This window comes from Adiantum capillus-veneris, chromosome 8, assembly GCF_014529385.1.
Source record: "Adiantum capillus-veneris isolate H3 chromosome 8, ASM1452938v2, whole genome shotgun sequence".
Taxonomy (NCBI): domain Eukaryota; kingdom Viridiplantae; phylum Streptophyta; class Polypodiopsida; order Polypodiales; family Pteridaceae; genus Adiantum; species Adiantum capillus-veneris.
The window spans coordinates 143,786,957-143,812,361 of NC_140938.1; the positions used below are offsets into that span (position 1 = coordinate 143,786,957).

Here is a 25,405-nt window from a genome sequence, read left to right on the forward strand (position 1 = left end):
ATTCCTATTGGCCAGGAGGCAAAGGGGACCAATGAGAGGATAGCAAGAGCAAATAGCAAGGGGGGTCGGCCAAGAGAGAGAGAGAGGGGGCTGATTTTTGCAAGGCATTATCACACACACACTCACACAATCTCATGTGTGAACTAAAGAAGACTCTCTCTCCTTCTCAAGCTTTAATGGAAAGCTTACCACCTACTCCAAGCTTGTGAGAAGGGAGGCCTACACCAACAACTGTTGGCTTTGTGATGCAAATCCAACCAAGAGACAAGCTTCAATGCATGCTCATCTCCTCTACCATGCTAATTACTAATCTAAGCTATGCTAATATGAGTGATTATGTGAGGAGATGTACATCTTTCTTGTAAGATACTCCTTCTTCCTCTCAATCTACTCTCATATCCTGCTAGCTCTCACCATCTTTGAAGGTGTGTGAGGTCTTGGGTCTGAGACCAGGGATAATTGATGTAGTGTTTTGCTTAGTGCATGAAGCTTTCATCTTCATTGCACTAGCTAGTCTTGAAGGAACACAAAGAATTGTATTGTACAATGTCTCTCTTGATGGGAGAAACCATAATACAAAGCCTTTTGGAGGGGGGACCGGCTCCATGCAAATCCGGTCCTCAATTGTTGTCAATAACTTAATTTCTCTCTCTTTTGAAAGTATTGTTCATGCTATCTAACTAGGTGTTATGCTTTTTGTTGCTCTCTCCACCCAAGCACTCTTGTAATTCTCATTAGGAATCTATTCTAATGAAATGCCCACTATGTTCATGCTAATTTCCGCTACACACAAGTTTTTAGGCCATTAAATGTTACACTTCTTGAGCTTTGCTATCTCCTCATTGTGTTGTGAATATGGAGCTATTTCCATAGATGATTTTGCTCCTTGGTTCATCAGAAGTGTAGTTAGACTAGATGTGATTGAATCATATAAAGCCATTAACTTCTCATAAGCCTTTTTTTCACTCTTCATTTTTGCCTTAAAGCCTCTACATATCCACTTGATTTTCACTATCTCTAATATTGAGGCTTTCTATGTCACCATAATCTTCTTGGAGATTCTTTTTTTGCTTCTTGCAGTCCATCTTGCTTCATCTTGATATCTTGATCTTGGACCTTCATGGATTGCTTTTCTGCCACCCTATGTCTTAACATCTATTAGCTCTCTTTGTTTGGCATTGATGACATTTCACTGGCAAAGTACAATGTAAGTAATTTATGTATCTATTACATGAAAAAGGATATAAACTTGTTGGCATATGGAGAATATAATTCTATACCATTTTCTTTTGACCAATTTCATGATATTTATTGCATAAGACAGCATCAATAGTTGATAATTGACATAAAATAAAACAAGAGTATTAATTGTTAATAGATAACAATTGATGTCTTATGCAATAGATGATATCTATTGCATAGACAAAACCAACAAATGATAATTGACATAAGATTAAAAAAAAGAACACTTATAGCAAATACTCTATAGATGAGCTCAAAGTAGTTAATTTTTCACTCACCAAGAGATTTTATAAGCACGTTGGCCAAGGCTTCCTTGCGCAAACTCTGGGTTGTCCTTTCTCTCTAGAGAACACACTAAGAATCCCGCAAAGAAAAATGCCCCCAAAATAGTGCACCACATACGTAGGGAAAAGGGCCATCCAAAGAATAACCAAAGAGGAGTTGCTTCATAAGCTATCTTTCCCAAGATGACCACCCCTGATTCCATGTAATGATGTGTAAAATCCACTTTTGATGATCGAGATGATCCAATTGTGACATCTCCTACAACTGCATCATATGTCTAGAAAAAATCACAAATTGTCAAATACTTCTCCTTATACATTATCTATATGCTCTATTTTTAATGAAAAAAAGATTTATTAATTTTGTGCTTTTGTAATTTCTTGATTTTTCAAAAGATAGGCTTCATTAATCATGAGGACTAGGTGTTATACACCTTGAAATCATTCAAGCTTGCACTAAATTTGTTCTATAATAAATATTTAAATTAATTTTTTTCACTAATTAGATTGCTGTGGGATGTGTACAACCATGGATTGAATGTTTTTATGTAAAACTCCTTTGGAATGGTGTGGCACATACCAAGAACACAAGTAACAAGGCCATTCCCCTGAATTAATGATACATTTGGAAGAGAAAAAGAAATAAAAGAGACTTATGAATAGACTAAAGAAAATAATTCTCTCAAATACTTGGACTTAGAATTTTAGTATTCATAACATCTAGTCACACATTTTGCACCTACATTTTTTTAGAAGTCTTTCCAATTCATAAAATTTATTTATAAGTGAGTTAATTGCCTCATTATTGCACTTGCTAATAACACATTTTGAATACTCTCTTCTCTCTCTCTCTCTCTCTCTCTCTCTCTCTCTCTCTCTCTCTCTCTCTCTCTCTCTCTCTAATAATCATGATATAGTGCTTGGGAATGTGATCATCTCAACAAAAAAAGGACAGAGCTAGTAAAGCAAAGCTGCTTTTTTTATCAGAACCTTTTAATTACTTATAACTAGTCCCCTTTGTTGTTCAAGAAAAAATTAATTAAGTTTGATTGCTACCTTTTTCTTATGATTGTTGTCGCCCTATTTATGGACCAAGCTCTATTAATCTTTTCAAAAAGAGGTAATTAACCTCTCTATTGGATGTCAATATAGCTAGAATAAGTTCACTAGATCAATCCTGAAGGGGATCGGGGAGCACCACAGACGGAGAGTGAGAGAGAGAGAGAGAAGGAGACACACACACGATGTGGGTGGGGAGACTCAAAGAGTGAGCAGCCCCCTATACACTTATGCTATGTATAAGGTATACAAGTCAGTGGGCGCCCAGACTCTGGGCGGCCGGGCAAGGCACAGACGCCTATACCCCAACAACCTCCCACTTAAAGGCGACTGTGCCTTTAAGCAAGAGAACCTAGTCTAAAGACTACAAAAGGCGAGAGAAAACCGCTCTCAACCGATGCCCACTGGCTGGCTGTGATCGTGTGCATCCGGCTGTCCTGCTCCCGTGTAAGTCCATACACCACCAGACGTACCGCACACGTACTGCAAGTATGTACGCAATACCTGCAAACCTCCCCTATGCTCTATGCCGAGATCAGTCATCGAACGACTAATCAACCCTGCTGCAAATGCTCCCACTGCAGCTGCTATGTCGGGCCTCGAGATCAGCATCTCGTACATAAGGACACCGAACGTTGATGCAACCCTGGCAACCTCTGCCACCTCCAACTCAGAACTCAACACATGGCAATCCTGTCCCCTATCATAGAGACCATGGCACTCTGACTCCGAGCTCTGGAGTGACTCCTCGTGCCCACCACATATCACATGTGTACCAAGTGTATCCATATGTCCTGAATCTGCATCAAGCTCTGGCATAAGCATATCAAGAAATGACTCCACAATAGTCGACATCTCAACATCCATGTGAGTCATCTCTGTCATCACCTCTGATGACTCATCCTGCTGTGACTCACTAGAGCTGTCCCGCTCTACCTGTGCATCCGTAGACGCAACCTGCACAACAAGGTCACTGCTCTGCACTCCATGCAAAGCATCCTGCAACCCACAAGCAAAAGAGACTCGCCTGCTCTCTCGCTCTCTACCTGGCTGCATGATCACAGAGACAACACCGTCTCTCGTGTGATCCACATGCAATGGGTAACCTGTACCACTCCTGGCACCTCTCGCAATCACTAGCGAACCCAAATGCATCACAAAATCTCGCTCTCGTAGCGAAATCTGACATCCACTATCCCGTAACTGTCTGACTGAGATCAAATCCCGTCTCAGATCTGGCACATAACGCACATGACGCAGGGTAAATCTCATACCACTGGGCAAGGACAAACATACGTCTCCTGTACCCTCAATGTCATACATAACACTATCAGCCATAATGCTCGCCAAAGAGCAACCAACAATGAGTAGCAAATGTCAACCAAATCAGCCCTAAACTGGCTCGAATTGCATCAACAAAAGTCTGCAAATATGGCTGCAAATCAGCCCCAAAACAGCCCCAAAATTCAGCTCTTAAACAACTGCATAAACAAGTCACAAACGTGTCCCAGATCAGCCTACAACTGAGTCATACATGGACACCTGCAAAGAGGAAACAATGGCTGAAAATTCAGCGCCCAAATAAGCCCTCAAACCTGCCTGTAAACTTGTAAACCTGTAGCTGAAACCTGCTGAAAAACCTCAAGCCATTAGTGCTCGAATCCGGCTACCTAGCTCGTAGCCACACAAGCATACATCACAATACTCACTCCTGTGAGTGTGCCAAGATAACTGTACGCCTGTCAAACCCGTGAGCTAATCACCAAGCCCACAATGTGCGGTATCGATGCATACACACACACAAATCTCCCACCTGCAGAGAACACCGCACACAAATGTTGAGTGCAACCCGCAATCTCTACCTAGATCGCGCAAATGATACGCATAAAACTCCTGGGAAAATTTCGCCAGAGTTTCGTCAGTAAAACGGCCACAAAACTAGTAACCAAATTGACTGCACGCTCAAAACCATGAGCAACCAAAGCGCGTCAAATCACACTCCAAATGCATGCACCAATCTCCACATTTTGCATACATCATTGCAAACACCTGCAAATCTAGTACACAAATATCTGCTCTACCTGTGACTGCCAAAAAACATGCTCGAGGCATACATTGCCGAGCTCAAAATGCAATCACATTAGTCTCCCTGAGCATCAAACCACATAAGGCATACATCGTATCCTCCCACCTGTGAGGAAACTTGCAGCAAATATCACTCTCACATCTGAGAGCAAACCATGTGTGGAATCCTCGACACACAATAAACAACTACTGCTGCAGAAAATTCAGCGTTCAGAATTTTACAATTCTGATATGACGAGTGCGTCCGGAGCGTGCCAAAACCCCAAGGTAGACTCCTGGATCATATGTATCCGAGTCCGGGTGTGAAAGCTATGCCAAAAACAGTGTTTTTGGGACCCGAAAGTGCACAAATAAACCTGCTGCTGTACCTGCTGTAATTCAAAGCATAATTTCAGCAAATAGACATCACCATCGCGTCCGGAGCGTGCCAAAACCCTGACCTAGACTCCTGGATCATGTAGATCTGACTCTGTATGACGGAGCTACGCAAAAAACTGCGTTTTAGAGCCCGAAAATGGCAAAAACGAGCTGCACACAGTCTTGAACCTGCTCTTGCTCCACTCTGCGTGATGCAATGTCCTCTCAATGCAAGCTCCAACACAAGAGCTCTGCCACAACAGCATCCAAGCACTCGAATGTCAAGCTCTCCTCCGCCGAGCACTTCTCTAACGAGCTCCACTGAGCTCAAAAGCTCCTCTCACCAAGGAAGCCGCAACCGCCTCCTCGACCAAGCTTGACCACACCAAGCTCCTAAGCTCCAAAGACAATGCTCCTCAAGCTAAAATCGCTCTCCGTGAAACTCCGCGATTGAACTCCACCGTTGAGAGCGAGCGAGCTATCGCCTCGAAGCTCTCAAAGCCGTCGTGCTCTCCGCGGTCACCATAGCTGAAAGCTCACTTCTCTGTAGCACTCCATCTGTCGTGAAGCCAAAGCTCTGATACCAATTGAAGGGGATCGGGGAGCACCACAGACGGAGAGTGAGAGAGAGAGAGAGAAGGAGACACACACACGATGTGGGTGGGGAGACTCAAAGAGTGAGCAGCCCCTTATACACTTATGCTATGTATAAGGTATACAAGTCAGTGGGCGCCCAGACTCTGGGCGGCCGGGCAAGGCACAGACGCCTATACCCCAACAAATCCGGTTCCTAACCTTGGTGCATAATTGATTATATGGTCTTTAAAAAGCACCCAAGTGGCTTGGTATCAAAAGCTACTACTAGGTCTATCTTAAACTCAATCATTAATTAGTTTGCTAGATTCTCTTCTTTTCCAAGGCAAAAGGCAGGACAACCTTTTAGTCACCTTACAAGAGGTCGGACACACCACAGCCATGGCGACGACGTGAACCCCCCCTCCCCCTTTTCCTCTCTTGCCCATCCTGCCTTAGAGGCCACATCATCGGCTCTGATCTACTCTCATTGGATCTCATATACACCGCGGCGCATTATGCTTGCCTCACCCATTTTGCTCACACGTTCATGACTCTTTGGATTCATCACGACCCAGGCCATCTCTTTGAGGGCAGCCCCGACCTCCCCTTTGTTTCTTCCCCTGCGACCTTGCCATGGCCGCCATTGATCCCTTGATGCCCTTGAGTACTCTTGTTAGGCTGAACAAGCCTAATCCAAGCACAAATGCTACTCTGTCACTCGCACGAACCAGGAAGGAAAAACAGGCAACAACATGGCAAAACAAAGCTCCATGCAGAGTCCTCTCTCTGTCAAACACACAACCCTCTTCTTGCAATTTCGACAACAGGCCTCCCATAAAAAAAAAAAGATGAGGTGTGTCTACCTTGCTGTCGACGCGCCGTCCCTCACAAACATCAAGTCTCTTTCTTTGTACACCTGCAATGTCCACCTCCCTTGAGCATACCTAAGATCAGGGCAAGTCCCAATTGTCTCCACCATATTTTCTGGCAATCCCAACAAGAGGTAGGTGATGCAACCACCCCCATCGCACCACGCTAATTGCAAACCTCTCTTGCCTTGAGCATACCTCGCAATGGAAGACACACACACACACATACACAGAGACTGACTATGCAAGGAAGGCAGCGAGGGTCAGAAAGGCGGCATATATATCTCTCCCTCTTGTCTACGACCTCCCACCTACCCATCATGTAATCCCCTAATAAAGACCAAATGCAAAATTTAACACATCTATGAACCTTTCCATGTGCAGCGCTTGTCTCATCACCTCAAGAGCTCTTTACTAGGAATGGGTGCAATAGCGAACACATCAAGACTTGCTTTCCCTTTCGCAACTCAAAATCCTTGAAACTTGGAAACTAGGAACAAGCTCATGACCAGGGCTAGAAAATACATTTTTCCTAACCAAAGAAAATAAGGGCAAACTTGAAATTCTACCGGTTTTTAGGTCAAAATTTGAAGCTTTTGCCGGTATTTACACTAAAACTTGTGTAAATTTGCCGGTTTTCTTTAAGGCAAGCTCAAAAATCTAACCGGGATTTTACGATCTTAGCCGGTTAAAATACACTGTACCCCGGTTTTTTTCTAACACTGCTCATGACTATGCAGCTTATTTTTACCTTTACACATTTACACAATTAATAGTTTGTGCTAGACTTTAGTGCACGCAAACCACTCAACCTCCTTGACAAAAGGTGGAAACTCTAACCTACCGCATGCATACACCAAGCATAAACATCCTACAGAGTATCTTAATTTCTTGTGCAACCAATTAAATATTGTTCTCCAGAAATAGTCCACAAACATTAATACCCTGTCTTTTCAAGCCTTATTCTGTTATTTTAAGAGAAAAAAATCGGTTTTTTGTAATGTTTGGAGTGTGGAGTATAAAAGCTAAGTACTTCACTTTGCCATTAGCCAAATACAAGGGAACAAATTTTTACTGCATAATCGGATGCGCAGTATTATCCCGAGTGTTTCCTTATTGTTTTTTTCCTTTTTCCCATACTTACAATTGTGAGTGGATGAGTCAGTTATTGCTAGAATTTTAGCATCCTTTTACTATAATTTTGTGAATGATTCTTGTGGCCCCTCGTGCTTGAAAATATATGACTAGTATGGTCCTTAATTGTGTTTACCTTGATCATGACTTCCTTCGTGATGTACAACTCAACCTCTCCTTCTTCCCTTGCTTTTGTTTACCTCGATCATGTCCTCCTTCGTGATGTACACCTCCTTTTTGATGTACATCTTAACCTCTGCTTCTTCCCTTGACTGTGTAGAAGGTTTGTTAAACATTGTTTGTACCTTGTGGAGGAGAATCCTCTCCAAGACTTTTCTCCTTCGACATACGTGATTCTAAAATTTGTGAATATGTTTGAACAAGTCTATATAGATGCATTGAGTAGCTTGTATGGCGGTGCCACTAAGCCACACAAGCATACTATAGATGCATTGAGTAGCTTGTATGGCGGTGCTACTAAGCCACACAAGCATACTTCCACCTTGTCAACATCATGACTATAACACCAATAATTAAGTGCAAGGGGTTCAATCTTCAGTGCATAACCATTGACATGTAGTTTTCTTATCAACTATGTGTAGACAGTAGAGCTCTCATACTTGTAATTTCAATTTCCTTGTCTTTCGGTTGGTGCCATACAATGTGATCAAACGATTACAAGCTTCCTTGGGGAATCGGCATCATGTATGTGTGCAATGATGACATCTCACACACTTATAGACAACCAATGCATGACCAATGTTTGAGAGAAACTAGGGTCCAATCTATTTCAACTAATTGCAACAAAAAATCCCGATTAGATTTTGAGCTTGCCTTGAAGAAAATCAGGAATTTTACATAAGTTTTAGTGTAAATATCGATAAAGGCTTCAAATTTTGACCTCAAAACCGGGAGAATTTAAAGTTTGCCCTTACTTTTTTCAGTTAGGGGAAATGTATTTTTCTAGTGACGCCAAGTTGGGCTGTTAACAACCGGGGTCTAGTGTATTTTAACCGGCTGAAATTATAAAATCCCGATTAGATTTTAAGCTTGCCTTTAAGAAAACCGGTGAATTTGCACAAGTTGTGGTGTGATTACCAGCAAAAGCTTCAAATTTTGACCTGAAAACCGGGAGAATTTCAAGTTTCTCCTTATTTTGATCGGTTAGGAATAATGTTTTTTTCTAGCCCTGGCCCTCTCCATGACCAGCTTTTTTACTCCTCATTTCCAATTTTTAAGGTCGTTTGAAAGTTCAGAGGTTGGCTAATGATTTTTCATAATCCTTAAAGCCCTATCATTAACTCCCTCAAGAGGGAAGTAGAGCGTACCCCATTTGCGACGAGGTCGACCATGTCGTTATAGGTGGGGCCGGACGAGGCATTGCCGGTGAAGTTGAAGCATGAGTAGTGGATGGACATGTTGGGGGAGGCGCTGCTGCTGGGGAGGAGAATGGAGAGCGCCATCTCGAAGACATCGATGCAGAAGCCACGAACGCGCGCCGGGTCGGAGCAGTTGACGAACTGGCGGAGCGAGCGTATGTTGGGCACCAGCACCTTCAGCTGCGCTTGCTCCTTGGTCGCCGCCATGACGGGCGACAAGGGCGTCGCCGGACAGCTCCTCTCATTATCTGGTGCACCAGCGGTTATGGCGCATGTGCAGCTTACCAATAGCCACACGCCCGCTAATTTGATGCTTAACGTCACTACTCTTGCTGATCGTGCGGGGCTAGTACTACTCTGCATAGGAATCGTCGACAGTAAATTTGGAAACCCTAAATCTGCTGAAGCCTCTGTGAGAGAGAGAGAGAGAGAGACTACGAATCAGAATCGGTGTTCGGGAGAAATGTGTCTCGGCTTAATATCTTGCCGTTTTCAATTTTCAAAAATGCCCGTTGAGGGCAAGGGAAAAAGGAGAAATTTCGCCCCAAAATAGAGAAAAATAGTGTAAAAGCCTGAAAATAACCTAATTTTCTAAAATTTCCTCTTGGCAAAATCTGACTAGGATCAATGAGTATCGAGAGAGAGAGAGAGAGAGAGAGGGGGGGGGGGGGGGGGGGAGGGTAAGTCAACGATAGTGACTTTTCTCCGTCCACGTTGAAGCCACTCACCACCTGTTCAAACTTGAAACGTCAAAAGCCTCCATCCCCGGCATGCCCAATTCGAAAGTCAATGCTCGACAAAAATCATTTTCCTAAGCATACACAACTTCCTTTCTATGTTTTAGAAATTTGAGCTATCTTTTTCTTTTCTTCCTCTTTTCCGCAAGAGGTACTATAAAAGTTTCTTTTCCCAACTGTTGAATCTTCAAACTATTATTCAAGACTCCAACTCAAGGTCTACTACAACAATATGCTGGCAAAGATAATAATGAATATTATTAAAAGTCTTTGAATATTCGTTTATTTGAATATTCATTTAGTCATTAATTTGTTTGTACTATTTTCTCTTTTTTTAAAGCCATTGAATATTGGTTTAGTTATTATTATTTATGCTTTCAAAATATATTGTAATCTAAATAAATCACTCTTACACTTGCTTCCAAAAAGAGTGAAACTTTTTTTTTCTTGGGCAAAACCCACAATAGGTGGGTGGAAAGATTATATTAAGAAAACCAAAAAAATTACATCACCGGACCCGCTCAACCCGAGCCAGACCACCAACCAAGACAGACCAGAACATAGACCAAAGGTACATCGGCTAACAAGGGGAGCCACCCAATCGCATCACATCAGAACTGACTATCAACAAATGGCGAAGAGAAGAGCTTACAGCCGCAGAAGTGCGGAGTCCTAGCCTCCAAAAAGAGAACTTTACTGTGACAAGAAAAACTTTAAATGCTAGTCACTTTCTCATTTTCCTCGTCACAAAGAACCTTTTATTATTAAATTCCTCTCAATAGCATTATATAGGCCATACCTTGTTTTTTTTCCAGAACTTATACATTAATGAACCAAAAAATTACATGAAGCAGCTCTATTCAAAGCGAGCGAGAGCATCACCCACTACAAACAAATAGATCATAACCGGGCTTTTACAGGGAAGCCGGGAAATTCAACACAAAAAGAGCTTAACCCATTATCAACCACACAACTAACACTCCATAATCGGGTTTTTTTACAGGGAAGCCGAAAAACCCATAACAAGAGAGCTTAACATGCCATGCCAATCAGATCGGGTGCCACCATCATCGACCCTCTCACATCGGGAATGCCCAATATAGACAGCAATATAGAAAGTAGAAGGCTGAAGGGAAGCATACCGCAAAAAGACAGAAGATGCGAACACCCAAGTAGAGCAAAGGTTCCATCCGTAGCATGAAAGATCCCAACTAGATGAGACAAGCATCCAAAGGATATGATGACGAGCCATGCGTCTTCATGATGACTCCATCCCTTGCGCCGACCGCTGTCACCAAGGGAAAACAACTCCCACTCGCCGTGCCCTTGTCGATCGAAGTAGGAGGATCTCATCCCAAACAGGCACCGGCCTCCACATTCCCCCCCAGATGCCTCCCGGGCCTCTCTCGTAAGCAAGAAATAGAAAAGGGAGCCGCACCGCATCTTGCTGCTATCTTTGTAACCCCGCAGACTGGTGACGAAGCTGAAGGTGAGCAACAGGGTGAGCAACAGACCTCCTGGCGACGCTTCCGACGCATCTCCATGTTAAATCTGATCGAGGGCACTTTATCTTTATGGTGAGCTTGGTCCTCATGGGCATGCACGTTTCCGTTTCCTGTTCTACATCCAAATCCACAAGTTTGAAAGCACAGGAGCTGTGCACATTTAACAGACAAGTCTTGTAAGTGGTGATGAATTGATCATCATTCTCCTTGCTAACCCCTTGCAGTCCCTTCTCAAATGAGTCTTCTACTTCCTGCCACCGCCATTTGCCAGCAAGAAACAAGGCGAGCATACTCTCTCTCTCTCTCTCTCTCTCTCTCTCTCTCTCTCTCTCTCTCTCTCTCTCTCTCTCTCTCTCTCTCTCTCTCTCTCTCTCTCTCTCTACCCCGTGTCAAGTAGGAACACCATCGCTTGCCTTAGAGATTCCCCAAGAAAATCAAGAAAAACCTCCTAACTGCCCGTAAACTGCACCAATGTGATGTACTCACCATTGGACCAAACTGAGCGTATCCTTCTTGGGAGAAGGCACCTCTATTTATATCTCTAACTGTGAGGGCCATACCCAGACTCGACCCTTCTCACCTCCCTAAGTCCTCCAGACCGTTCCAGAGAGTGACGTAGATCTATCTGCAAGTATCCCTCCCACTTGGGACCGACACTCAGACAGGACTCCAGTCTATCTCGAACGCCAACCCAATGTGAGGGCCATACCTAGACTCGACCCTACTCAGCTCCCTCAATCCTCCAGACCGTTCCAGGGAATGATATAGATCTATCTGCAGGTATCCCTCCCACTTGGGACCGACACTCAGACAGGTTTCCGACCTATCTCGATTGCCAACCCAAGGGGGTACATCCCTTCATTCAATGATTTTATCCGCTTCTCATAATCAATCTGTCCTCGACAGCTTTCTGCACACAAAATCGTGGTCCTTAGTCTTGATTCTCTTTATCTTTAACTTGAGGATCTGTTCTTGCTTTCTTGTTCTTCCTTGGTTCATGGTGATAACCCCTTTTTCCTGACAAGCAGGCACGGCAGTTATCACTTTCCCCTAAGAAGAGGGATCTTGCAATCATACCTGGTCTCACTCGTCCCCGATTACCCATTTTTATCCCACGTAGTCCTAGCGTTTAACATAAAAGTTTTAAATCAACATCCGGCCATCTGACTCTCCGGATCCGCCCACCCACCGAACCACTTCATGAAAATCCCTTCCCGAGGTAGTACTTAACTACTACAAAATCAGGAAGACAGTAGTCTATCAGACATCATCAAACAACAAGCATCATGCAATATGTTGCATACCCTCGTTCAGGGAAATTCATTTGGTTGTTCCCACCAGATCTTTATTTAGAAACTTTTAATTCATTTTCTTTCCTTTATTTGCTATAATTAGCTTGTAACTAGTTTTATTACTAATCATGCAACACATTTAGTTTCAACCAATTCATCTTGCCTCCCCATTCAGGCCAAGATAATCGATTATAGCCATCAAAATGGCAACACCTTCACAATATTCCCAGAATTAAGTGTTTGGTAAAGGCTCATTCAGTAATTTAATCATTCCTTCCTAGGAATTTTGTTTCGAGAGGTATAGCACCATCTGGTGTGACAGATGCGCAGGATAGCCCCTATATTCTTAGCCTTTCCAGTTCCTTTTTAAGCAACCAAGTCGAACAAATTTCCTTAATTAAATTCACATCATCCTCCCTGAGAATAACCTTCTCAGCCAACTATTGGCATCAGGCCATACCCGGATTATGGCCGATTTCCAATAAGATACCGCGGGTACTTCACCCGGCCGGGCAAAAATAAAACAAACCCATTCATCCCTTATCCCTCGGGCATGAATGACCTAGGTATAACAACTTGCCGGTTACGCTGCCCTAGCCAAAAAGGGCCAATCTGACAATTTCCCCAAGAGAATCCTCTCAATGGGCCGGCCTTTCAATCAAATTGACCCCAAGAAGATCCATCTTGGTTCCCGGTCATTTCCAGACAATCTTCAAAACTCCTAGTTAAATCTATGTTTTGCAATGGGCTATCCCTATCACCTCTCGAGATTCCTTTTAACTCCTAGTTGGTAATTTCCAGGTTCATTCATTTATCAACCTTAATTCCTACTTCCATTAATTATCTACCAGCCAAGTTTATTTAGAAAATACAAGCGAGTTTTTTTGCCATAGGCATTTGATGGTTAATGTCTCTTTGGAAATGCCAAATTTTTAAGTTCAATCCCCGTTTTATCGATTCCCAGGTTTTTGCAATCCTTTGCCATCCCTGGGGCATCTCCATGGAAGCTTGTAGAGTTTTCGGTTCAAACAACACGAAGATCAATTCCGCGAAGTTATCCCCTATCTCCCCCATCGCGTATTTGCAAACAAACTTGAAATTGAAAACTTTACAAATACTCTTCAATACCAAAAATTGAACTACTTCTATCGAGCTTAGACAATTACTCTTTTCTTATGGTACCTAGCTTTCCATTTTAGGAAGTTAGAAGGTCATCCTATAATTTATGAGTTTTCGAGCTTTCCATTAAAGCTTAAACTTAAAATACAAGGTAGTCACTAAAGCTTACACCTAAGTGCAAAGTTATCATTAAGGCTTAGCTTAAGAGTGCAAATCTACCCTTGAAGCTGAACTTTATGATGCATAGATACTCTTATCACTTGACCCTAATGCGAGGTTTCCATTAAACCTTAGAACCTAAAAATGTAAGGTAATCACTAAAGCTTACATCTAAGTGCAAAGTTACCATTAAAGCTTACCTTACGAGTGGAAATCTATCTTTGAAGCTTAACTTTATGATGCGTAGATACTCTTAACACTTAACCTAATTGCAAGGTTTCCATTAAAGCTTAAAACCTAAAAATGCAAGGTAATCACTACAGCTTATATCTAAGTGCAAAGTTACCATTAAAGCTTAGCTTAAGAGTGCAAATCTACCTTTGAAGCTTAACTTTATGATGCGTAGATACTCTTATCACTTAACCCTAATTGCAAGGTTTCCATTAAAGCTTAAAACCTAAAAATGCAAGGTAGTCACTAAACCTTACATCTAAGTGCAAAGTTACCATTAAAGCTTAGCTTATGAGTACAAATCTACCTTTGAAGCCTAACTTTATGATGCATAGCTACCATTAATAGTTAACCCTAATTCCAAGGTTACCATTAAAGCTTAAACCTAAAATGATGCACATAAACCTTTCTAGTATTAAAACACATTTAATTAAACCTACTGGAAATGAAGATTCCTTCCTCTAAGCAAGAGGAAAGTGGGGTTGAAGTCCTTCTTGAAGAGATGTGAGGCTCAAGGAGGAAGGAAAGGGATTTATGGTGAAGAGGAAGGAGAGAGGAGCTTCTTCACAAAACCCTCAAGGGTTTGGCCTTCAAGAGAGGAAGAGAGTTGAGGGTTTGGCCTTCAAGAGAGGGAGAGAGCAAGAGCAAGGTTTAATGGAAACCTCGAGTTACTTATGCATAGTCTTGAGCATGACAAGTATGCAAGTAGCTTAGCAATATGTGTGTCTAAAATTACAAAGGAGAGGGGGTGCTTATATAGGAAATGATGGGTGGAATTCTCTTCTCAATTCCTATTGGACCCCAATTTCTCTTCTCAATTCCTATTGGACCCCAATTCTTCTCTCAATTGCTATTGGACCCCATTTCTCTTCTCAAATGCTATTGGACCCCAATTTTCTTCTTAGTTCTTATCTCTTAACTTTACCTTTCAATTAAGTTAGTCCCTTTTTTCTCCTAGTTCTCGATTTAGATCAGTTCCCACGCGGCTTTTTCACGAAGAAGTATAAAAATCATCTTAATCTTTTTGGAAAAATATAGGGACGACGTAATTTCTTATCCAAAATATCCTTGTCTTTTTATTCTGGAGTAAAGTCTCGTTGTCCGCATGACTTCTTTGTCGGTCTTGCCTTTTCTAAATTATTTTCTAGGCTGAAAAAAGTTCCGAATGGCTCTAGGGTTTAGGGAGGGACCTTACACTAACTGACGGTTACAAGAGGGTTCCCACCGAGGCTTGTTCGGCCACGTCACCATACACACCACAATATCCCATAAAAATCACAAAAATTAAAATATCCAATAAAAAATTTAAAAAAAAGAGTTTTAAAAATACAAAAAAAAAGAAAAAACATAAAAAATTCACAAAAAAAATAAAACCTCATTAAAAATATGCACAATTAATTCACAAAAAACACAAAAAATTCAACAAAAATTCAAAAATAACATAGATAAATAATGAAAAATTGAAAAAAACTCATAAAAACTCCAAACAAATTCTTAAAAAATAAAATATTGTCCAAAAAATCTCAATAAATCATTAAAATTTCATAAAACCATCAAAAAATTCATAAAAAATAAAACATTCACAAAAAAAGAAATTATCAACTTTAAAAAAAATGATTAAAAATCATAAAAATACTTTAAAATTTTAGAAAATTTAAAATTTCACAAAAAATTAATAAAAATAAAAAGAAAGTCGTTGAAAGTTTCAAAAAAAGCGAGAAAGAAGCAGAAAAGCAAAGAAACACATACACCGTCAAAAAAATCACACGTCGAGCAAACAACGCAAAAGCAAGGCCGAAGAAGTGTACCGCAAATCGAGCAGAAATCAAGAACAACAGCCACAAATAAAAATCGAGTAAACAACGGAACAGTCAAAAATAGCAGGAGAATAACCGAAAAAAGCTGAAATCGACCAACTCAAAGTCGTTTGAGCAGCAATCAAACTTCACAATTCGACATGCTAGAAATTGGCAAGTGCAAGTGATTGCATTGCGAACTAGATTCTAATCGGACAAACAGGGGCACAACTCACATGTGATTGCAGATTAGGCTAGTACGAGGAGGAGAAATTTTGCTAATCAACATGAAAATCTGCTAGGAGACAGTTTTTACAGAACGAGTCAACATGGATTCAAATCGAGCCGAGAGTTCAAGTATAGTAGAGCAAGCTAGTAGCAATGGCAACACATGCATAACTACAACAGAGTAGATTTTACAGCTATATGGCTACAATGGAGATAAAGTCTTATATGAAGATTTAGAAGACCATAGATACTTGATGAGCAGCAAAAGTAGCACAAGATCCAAGATCCTATTAATCAGAGTAAAGCCAAATTCAGGGAACTCCCATATGTTCACAGACTTCAGTGGAGCCAGGTATTGCAAGCTCAAAGATGAAGTGTAGATAGAAGTTCAGAAAGTCAACCCAAGTGTTTATCTAGAAATCTGCACAAGCAAGCAAAACATACAGTTGGTGCATATGCAATTAGGGTCATTTTACATGGATTACAGTGGTCAGATCTATAGTCAAGAGCCAGAATTGCAAGATCCAACAGATCAACCAATAGAAGCCAGTCTAATTGGAGAACCAAGCTAAAGACGGTACAAAGGTCAAGATGGAGCATTCTACAGCTTGATTCTCAGTGTTTTAAATGAAGAAGCCAACAACTTGGCCAGCATAGAAGCAGAAACTTCTTAGGTAGAGTTTGACATGACATAATCAAATGTAACACCACCAGTCATGGCGTATTGCTCAGATTGAGGACGAAAAGGTAGACATTTTTTTGAAGATTGTCCAAGAAATCTAGACAATAGGGACACATCAATTACCAAGCAAGGACGTACAGAGAAAATTGGAAATGCGAATCTTGATAAGTGCATCTAACTCGTCATTTTTAATGCAATCAGATGATTCTGCATTACCATTAGAAGCACCACTAAAAGCACTGCAAGTTCAAAATCCGCATAAAGATGCACAGGCACCTGAAAAGCTTAAAATTGATTCTTTGAACAATAAATTCCTGCATGAATTTGGTAAAGATGTTCAGATATCACCGAAGGTTGAAAAGACTATTAGGTTTACAAATGATTTTTGCATCCACTACCACAAGTGTGCAATCATTCACGAGTCTAAGGGACACATCAAATAGAATGATGTTAGCTTTGTATGGTACCCATAATTCATATGCACACTATGTGGACCAAAAAGAGAAACTATAAAAAAAGGATCAACCAGTGTTTGAATGGCCCACATACTAGCTCATAGAAGTACGTCCAATGCTAGATAAAAAAGGATGGTTCATTTTAGAGGAAATAATCTATTATAGCCCATCCTCTCTAGAGCTGAAGGATATTAATAGAGTGAACCCAGAAATCTATTCAGAGCCAAACTCTCCTCCATCGAAAATCAAACTTCGATGTTGTGACCAAACGAGCATATACTTTGACAAAAACAGTAGTAGATAGTATAGATACGAGTCTAGCATCTATGATGCCTTGGATCCTGAAACCACAGAAGCTCATATCATAGGAGACCTATGTGATAGACAATATCAGGGCAAAGATAATGCTATCTACAGCTTGACTTGGGGAATAATTTGTCATGTTTCAAGAAGATACATAGGAAACTATGTAGAAGGTTTACAGATGCCAAGCATCAACAGTGCCACCCAAAGTGTATCTTCACAGTCCCAAAAGGTGGGACTAAACCAGAGCCAAACAATTTTGAAATCTTACAATGAAGCAAGTTATAGTGATCACCCTAGGAAGGGGGGAGCTGGAAATCCATCAAGCTCAACTTATGTAACAGGAAATGCTACACCAGTTTAGAAGCCCTAGGGCTTCTAGACAACAGACCTCTTCAAGACAGAGACCATTGAAAGATCATATGGTTGTTGGAAGTTTCCAATTGACCCAGGTTCCTTCAGTATTTGCATACAATTGCTTCTATGAAGACCTCAAGAACTCAACAAGACTTAGAGCAAAGCAAAGTCAACAAACGAGATACAAAGGTCAACAAGAGATTTGGATTCCTAACTCTTCCAATGCTCCTAGTCAAAAGCCAAATGCCAACAATGAACAGAGGCCTACAACAACATCAAAGACTACTACAACTAATTGGAGAATCAAACAGACACTGGAGTCTTCACAGTTAAAGAAGGACAACCCAACCAATGCGAATGCAGATTTGAAGATGATGAAACAGGTATGGCAAAAGAAACCTTCAATGCCAACTTGGTCCTTCACTAATTTTCTTTTTGAGGATTCAAGCTTACTTTTACCTGAAGAAATGTTTGTAGTAAGCACAAGAATTTGAAAAGTCTCGCCAGGGTGCAAAAAATACTCTTTGGCATAGTCAGAGTTGGGCAACTGAGCCATAAAATGAGGAAAGCATTAGTCCCAAATTTCAAGTCATATTAAACTCTGTGCTAAGAGTCGTAGTTATTAGGCTTACAATCAAGCTGGAAGAGTTGAGCATATATAAGTCATGTTGCTCATGCTGGATGAGATGGGCATAAGAGTCGAAGTCAATTAACTTACAATTGGTGGAGTGTCGTAGAGTCCAACACTCATGTACAGTGCACAGTAAGATGAGAGCACATATCCTCGTCAATGAAAACCATTCTTAAATGGGTGCCATCTTGCAAGCCATGTCATATGCTTTTATAGCTACACCATCTTTCTGAATAACCCCTCAAAATCTTTCTTACACAAAGCATATTGTTTCCATGCATTTCTATGTATGCATAAATAGGATGTCCCATTATTGGACATATGCATTAGACACTCTTTTTCCTTCCACCTATGCACCTTGAATGAACTACAACAGGCAAACCAATGTCATGTTAACCAACAAGTCATGCGGTGGAGTCAATGCTGACTGAATAGGAATCTTGTTGACTGCCCAACGCTCCCTATCGCTTGGTGTTGACCTTGGTATTAAAATCATTACATGTGATAGTGGAGTTCGCACCAAGAAAATAGGAGGCCCAACACTCCCCATCGCTCGGTGCTGACTTTGGCAAATTGGCGTCGGCCCAGTAAACTTCCACTGATATCACATTGTTTAATTCCATATCTATCAGCAAATAATCCCTTGATTACTTTATGAATATTTCCCATGCTAATAAGTTGCATGTATCCCAAAGGTACTTTTTTCCCACTGGGTTTTTTCCCTTTGGTCATCCCGGTATTAGACCCTAATTCAGAACCTCATCATCTACTTCTCTTGTACATACTTTCCATAAATAAACAGAAGCCTCATCATTATGCTATTACAACTGACAAATGCAACATCATCTCTCACATCAGATATATTCAAACCAATAAAGATGCTATGGCAAATTGAACCTCATCAACAAATTCAACGACACATGACGACAGTCAGCCCATCAACAACCAATTAAAACCTTCCTTTGCCTCCACGAACACTTTTCAATAGTGCCCGAGGACGGGTACTAAAATCGGAAGGGGAATGTTAACCGAGTCAATGTCAATTAACATGAGCTGCTAAAGACCGAAGATGTATAGATGCACATCAAGGATAAATACAAAGAAGCAATGAAGATTGGAATTACACATTTTCCACATTTTTCCAAAATGGTGATGTATTGTAGATTCTCGATTTATTTCAAGCCATTGTAATAGTTTAATGTGTTACGGGCTCAATGGGAGTTCCAAGTTGTAAAAGAATAGGTCAGTTAGTGTGCCTAGGTTGCAGATTCAGTAAGTGGTGGAGCCCTAAAGGCCTTGGGAGCTCGGACATTGCATATTCTTACCCTAGGTATATAAGGCACTGTGTAAAAGAAATTAGGGTTCTCAAGCTCATTTGTGGAGAGCACTCTTTGGTGAGAGCTCTTGAGGTGTGTGGCTATGGAGTCCTTGAGCTTCTCCTCGCTCATGTGACTTGGTTAACACTAATCAATGCTTAATTCTCTTTCACTATGCCTCTCTCATGCTTTTTATGATTGCCTATGATGCTTTGATTAGCTAGATCTTAACTAATTAGTGATTAATCCCTCTCTAAACTTGTGTGATTGCCCTCTTTTGATTGTGTGTGCATGTAGGTTTGATTGGAGTGTGGTGCTCGATAGATCTATGTGTGTGCGCTTGAGATTAGTGTGTTGCATGATGATAGGATTAGTGTTGTGTGTGTCTTGGAATCGTTAGTGTGTGTGATTGGGTTGATTAGAGGTGAAGGGAAGTGGATGTGGAGATTGCCCTTCATTGTGGCTTAGCTCCTTTAGGGCAAGAAGCTCACTTCATAGAGTTAACCATTCGTGTTCCCATGATTAGCTCACTAATCGTGTGAGTGTTTCCATGCCCTAGCCGGGTAGGTCATCCCTTCGGATTGATAATTTTGTTGGTCATTGGAGCTATGTAACGATGGGACCCCCAACACACATGCTAATTGACATTTTCCCACATGTGATGCATATCACTTTCCAACATTTAATACCACCTTTCATTCTGAGCCTAAATAAGGCCATCATGCTTAAGTTGTAAGTTTCTATCTTATCCTAATCAATCGAACAAGTCCAGTTTCATTTCATTGGGTACATTCTCTCATGAGTAGGGATCTTGGTTGACTTTTGGAACACCTTAAGATCCTCAAGCACCTTAGTCAGTAAGTACCTCAAGCACCTTAGTCAGCAAGCACTACAAGCACCTCAAGCTTGGGACGGGTTCCCACCTCAAGAAAAATCCTAGCTTGCCTAAGGTCCTAGGTCTAAGGACTTTTAACACTAACCTTTGGAGGACTTTAATGAAGCTAACCCTAAGGTCTTTAAGCTCCATCAACTAGCATTGCTCTTTGACAGACCATTTCTCATTTGGACCCTTTGACTTTGGCCCCGTGTTGAGATAGATCCATAAGCACATGTCTATATTATAACCCTTGTTCCTGCTTATTCTCCCACATTAAATGATCAGTTTAATATGAGAAAATCATTTGGGTTGGTTAAATATTACATTTTATGACAATTAGTTTGATCCCTATGCTAGATTTAGTGTGCGCTCTCTCTAAGCTCTAGATCGATTCATAACTCTAGTTTAGGAGTATGCTAATTAAGCTCAAGCCTAATTATCTCTCTCCTTGAATTTGAGTATGTCTACATGGATACTTCACTAACCAAGTGATTAGAGCTAATTAGGATCAAGCACTAGATTATGTGTCAATTTCTTTAGTTCAATAAATGTTTATTTACACACAATCACCTTGACTTCCTTGCTTGCATCTTGAAGATTGCTCCAACAATCCTCTTGTTTTGGGATAGCTTTGTTGAACTTGCATCTTTGGATTCATTGAAGCTTTTCAATCTACACACAAACACTTGTGTAGCCCATCACAAGATCTTCTAATCAAGTCCGGCCTTTGTTCTCTGCTCATTCTACTCATAAAGTGTGTGTGTGTGTGTGTGTGTGTGTGTGTGTGTGTGTGTGTGTGTGCCCCATTTGAATGTGTGTGTATACCCTTTGAAAAGGTGTCAAAGAAGTCAAACAAACCCCTTTTTAGTACACTTTTTGGGGCCGTGGAACCGCTACCTACATCTTCTATTGAAGGAGCCTTCACAAATGGCCAAAACTGTGAGAAAACTATTGGACCTACCCGAATCTTCCCGAACTTTATCGGATCTACCCTAACCTACCTGGCCTAACCTTGCATACCCAGACTACTACCTGCCTACCCAAGTTGACCCCGCCTACCCAATAGTTGTTGCCTGACCTAGCCGTTGCCTACTTCCCACCCCTTGGTCTTGCATTTTTTTTACATAACCTACCTTCCCACGTCTCACACCACTCACCCTTGCACCAAGGGCCCTTGCTTGAGCTCTCAATTCATAATCAAGAAAGGTTTAAGGCATCTTTCGTGGCACCCATCAATGGAGAATTGGCAAGTGATTTAATTTTCAAGGACAAAACCATCTTCTCATCAATGACCCCTATCGTACTTGTTTATGATAATGACATTATTATCTTTTGGATTTAGTTGATGTTTATGCTATCTTTGAGCAGATAGCTCCATCATATTGCACTTAATTTTGTAGATGGTTTATAGAAACTACCAACACGTTTGGTAAGACCACCCTACATGCAATGTCCACAAAAAACATCGATAAGTTTAAGGGCGTTGGGTTTCACACCCAACAGACAAAGGTCAAAGGAGTGCTCATGAAAAAGAATCTCTAGAGCATTGTAAAACTGTGTTAACTAAGCTGAAATCAATTAGCAAGAGCTGCTAAAGGCCCAAGCCTTGCAAATTCACATCAAAGACGAATACAAAGAAGCAATAAAGATTGGAATTACACACTTTCACATTTTCCCAAAATGGCCATGTGTTCTAATTTCCTGATTTATTTCAAGTCATTATAATAATTGTGATGTGTTATGGGTTCAGTGAGAGTGCCAAGCTGTAAAGAATAGGTCAGTTAGTGTGCCTAGGTTGCGGATATAGTAAGTTGTCGAGCCCTAAAGACCTTGGGTGCCCAGACACTATATTTTTAACCCTACGTATATAAGGTAGCGTGTAAATGAAATTAGGGTTCTCACCCTCATTTTTTGAGACCAATGTTAGTAAGAGCTCAGGAGGTGTGTGGCTATGGAGTCCTTGAGATTCTTCTTGCTCATGTGACATGATTAACACTAAAAAATTCTTATTCTCTTTCACAATGCCTCTTTCATACTCTCTTATGATTGTCTATGATGCTTTGATTAGCTAGATCTTAACTAATTAGTGGTTAATCATGTTGTAATCTTGTGTGATTGCCCTCTATTGCTTGTGTGTGCATGTAGGTTTGATTGGAGTGTGGATGTTCAATAGATCTATGTGTGTGTGCTCGTGATTAGTGTGTTGCATGATGGGTTTAGTAATGTGTGCATCATTGCAATCGTTAGTGTGTGTGATTGGGTTGATTTGAGGATGAAGAGAAGTGGATGTGGAGATTGGAGCTATGCTATGATGGTACCCCCAACCTTTGGTGCCCTTGTGGGGGATCGATGGCCTATGCTAGTGTAATTATGGCATAATCAAATAAGTCTCCTCACTACTTTTTTTTGTGGATTTTGGATGTGTACGTATATGGCATTATATTAAATTTTTGTTAATTTGATACCAAATCTTGCTAATTGTGTGCCTACATAGTCTAATTTCTCACTAACCCCTTGCTAATTTTGTTAATTTTTGCTAACTTACACACTAATTTTCTACTAATTTGACTAACATTTGGTGGCTATGCTTTGATTTTCGCTAGCTCACACACTAATTTTCTACTAATTGGACTAACATTTGGTGCTTATGCTTTTAATATTTGCCTAATTAGAGGCTTGGATTGCATTCTAACAAGACCAATTTGTGCTAATCACTTAATCATTTGTTGATTTTGGAATGCAAGATTAGGCTTTGGAGCATCAATGAAGTTGGCCTACTCATTGAGAAATCGCCAAATGTGCGGTGCCATTGGATTCAAGAATTATGTGGTATGCATTACTTTTGTCTTTTTGAGCTTTTGATTTGCACGTTTGCATGCCATCATAATGCCAATTTTTTTTCTAGAATCGAATGTGTATAAATTTGTTGGTTTCATGTTGCAACGTGCATTGTTGATTTGCTAATTGTACGCTTGAATAATGGTCAATTGCAACTGTGTGCACTAAGATTAAGTGTGTGTGTGTGTGTAGTCTCATTGAGTCTCTGTGTGCACCTAATTTTAGGTGTGTGTGCACTAATTTGCTCTTGTGTGTACACCTAAAAATCAACGTGTGCTTAGTGATTTATAAAATGTGATGATTGATTTGTGATATGGTCATTGCCAATTAAACATTTGTGCGTGTATAAAAAGTGATTAATGTCCATGATTAATTCAATGTTTGATTGCAAATTTGATGTGTATAATAATTTATTGTTGTGTTTTTTAGATCAAAATAGGAAATTATGTCGATTTAATTGCATAATTTTGATTTTCATTGGAAAAATTAATTGGCAATGGAATAGTGCTAAACAAGATTTAATTTGGCTGCACCATTCACTTATGTATGGAGAATAAATCGGGTATTTTTTGGCAAGTTTTTGCTTGCTTCTGCATTACTTTTCAATTAACTTTGTAAAATTTTGATAAATTATGATCTTGACGAGCTGTTTTGTATGCATAATTATCCATGTTTTGGAGCGCTTTGGTGCCCCGATTGGTAGAGGTTTGTGCGTTTCACTATCTTTGGGGACCGATTCAATGATTCGTCCTAATTAGTATTTTTGGTAAAAATTGCTATGTTTTTGGCTTGCTTGTATGTGTTGCAAGGGTTTGAATGCAATTATTGATTATTTTTTGAGGTTATAGGAACTTTTAAAGAATTTATTGGATATTTTGGACCATTGTCTAGAATTTTTGAATAATTTTTGGGCTAATTTTGGCGTTTTCAAACATTTACGAAATAAAAATTCAAAATTGACTCCGACACAAGCCAGCAATTGCTCACAAGGTTTAGTGCACGCTCCGGAAAATTTTTGACTCTCGTTGTGGGCTCGGTGATGAAACTTTGAAGTTAGATGAAAAAATCACCTTCCGATGTTTTTTGGTGAGAATCTCCTCTTGTGACCCTATGGTTCATTTTTATTTTATTTTACAAAGAGACCCTCCCCAAGCAACCAAGCATGCTTATTATCTCTTTCACTCTCTCCCACTACCCACTCTCTCTCTTCCCCTCCTTTTCTCTCTGTATAAAACCTCTCTCTCTCTCTCTCTCTCTCTCTCTCTTCATTCCTCCTTCTCCCTCTTCTAAACAAAATCGTGCTTACTATATATGACCATACACACCCTTAGCCTTTTGATGCTTTTCTCTTGCAGCGCATGCCCTCTCTCTCTAACTCTCACTCTTTTGTTGCTGTTGCGTTGCCACTCCGCCCACTGTCATTTTCAGTCCTCGCCTAGCCCATCGCTTACAGCTTTTTGCCACTGATCACGGGCTCCGTTCCATGCGGTCACGCTCTTTCTTTCTCTCTCTTTCTTCACTAATATGCTCCCTCTATAAGCGTTGAATGCAGATGCCTCCTCTCTCAATCTGTCTCATAGCATGGCGCATGCAACACTGAGTCTCTCACTCTCTCTCTTACTCTGCTTGCTTAATGAGTGCTTTTTTCTCTCTCACTCTCTCCCGTGCTCTACTCCAGCGTGCAGCTCTAAAAGCTCTCTCTCTCTCTCTCTCTCTCTCTCTCTCTCTCTCTCTCTCTCTCTCTCTCTCTCTCTCTCTCTTTTCCTCTTGACGCACCTTCCTTGGCAGGTCGACAACAAGAGACGTAATTTCTTGGCGAGCATTTTTTGGGGAGCACTTTTTTGGAATCCATCGAGAAAATTCTAAGAAGATTCGTTCTCCCTTCTCAACTTTA

General features: G+C 40.7%; 1 protein-coding gene across 1 annotated transcript; it reads right to left on the reverse strand.

Moving 5' to 3' along the window:
- Positions 1-1,346: 1,346 nt before the first annotated feature.
- On the reverse strand, positions 1,347-9,431 carry LOC147453103 (glutamate receptor 3.1-like). The gene is made up of 2 exons (XM_086519085.1): positions 8,935-9,431; positions 1,347-1,804 (listed from the first exon to the last, which is right to left on the reverse strand). The coding sequence occupies exons 1-2, from the start codon at positions 9,346-9,348 to the stop codon at positions 1,517-1,519; spliced, it is 702 nt and encodes a 233-aa protein (XP_086375211.1). The 5' UTR covers positions 9,349-9,431; the 3' UTR covers positions 1,347-1,516.
- Between the last annotated feature and the right edge of the window lie 15,974 nt (positions 9,432-25,405).

What these genes read in the sequence shown, in the direction of transcription:
- LOC147453103 (XM_086519085.1), bottom strand. Translation starts at nt 9,348, where the DNA reads ATGCAGAGTAGTACTAGCCCCGCACGATCAGCAAGAGTAGTGACGTTA. An exon ending in TCGACCTCGTCGCAAATGGG is followed by an intron (nt 1,805 to 8,934) that starts GTACGCTCTACT and finishes GATTTTTTCTAG; the next exon opens with ACATATGATGCAGTTGTAGG.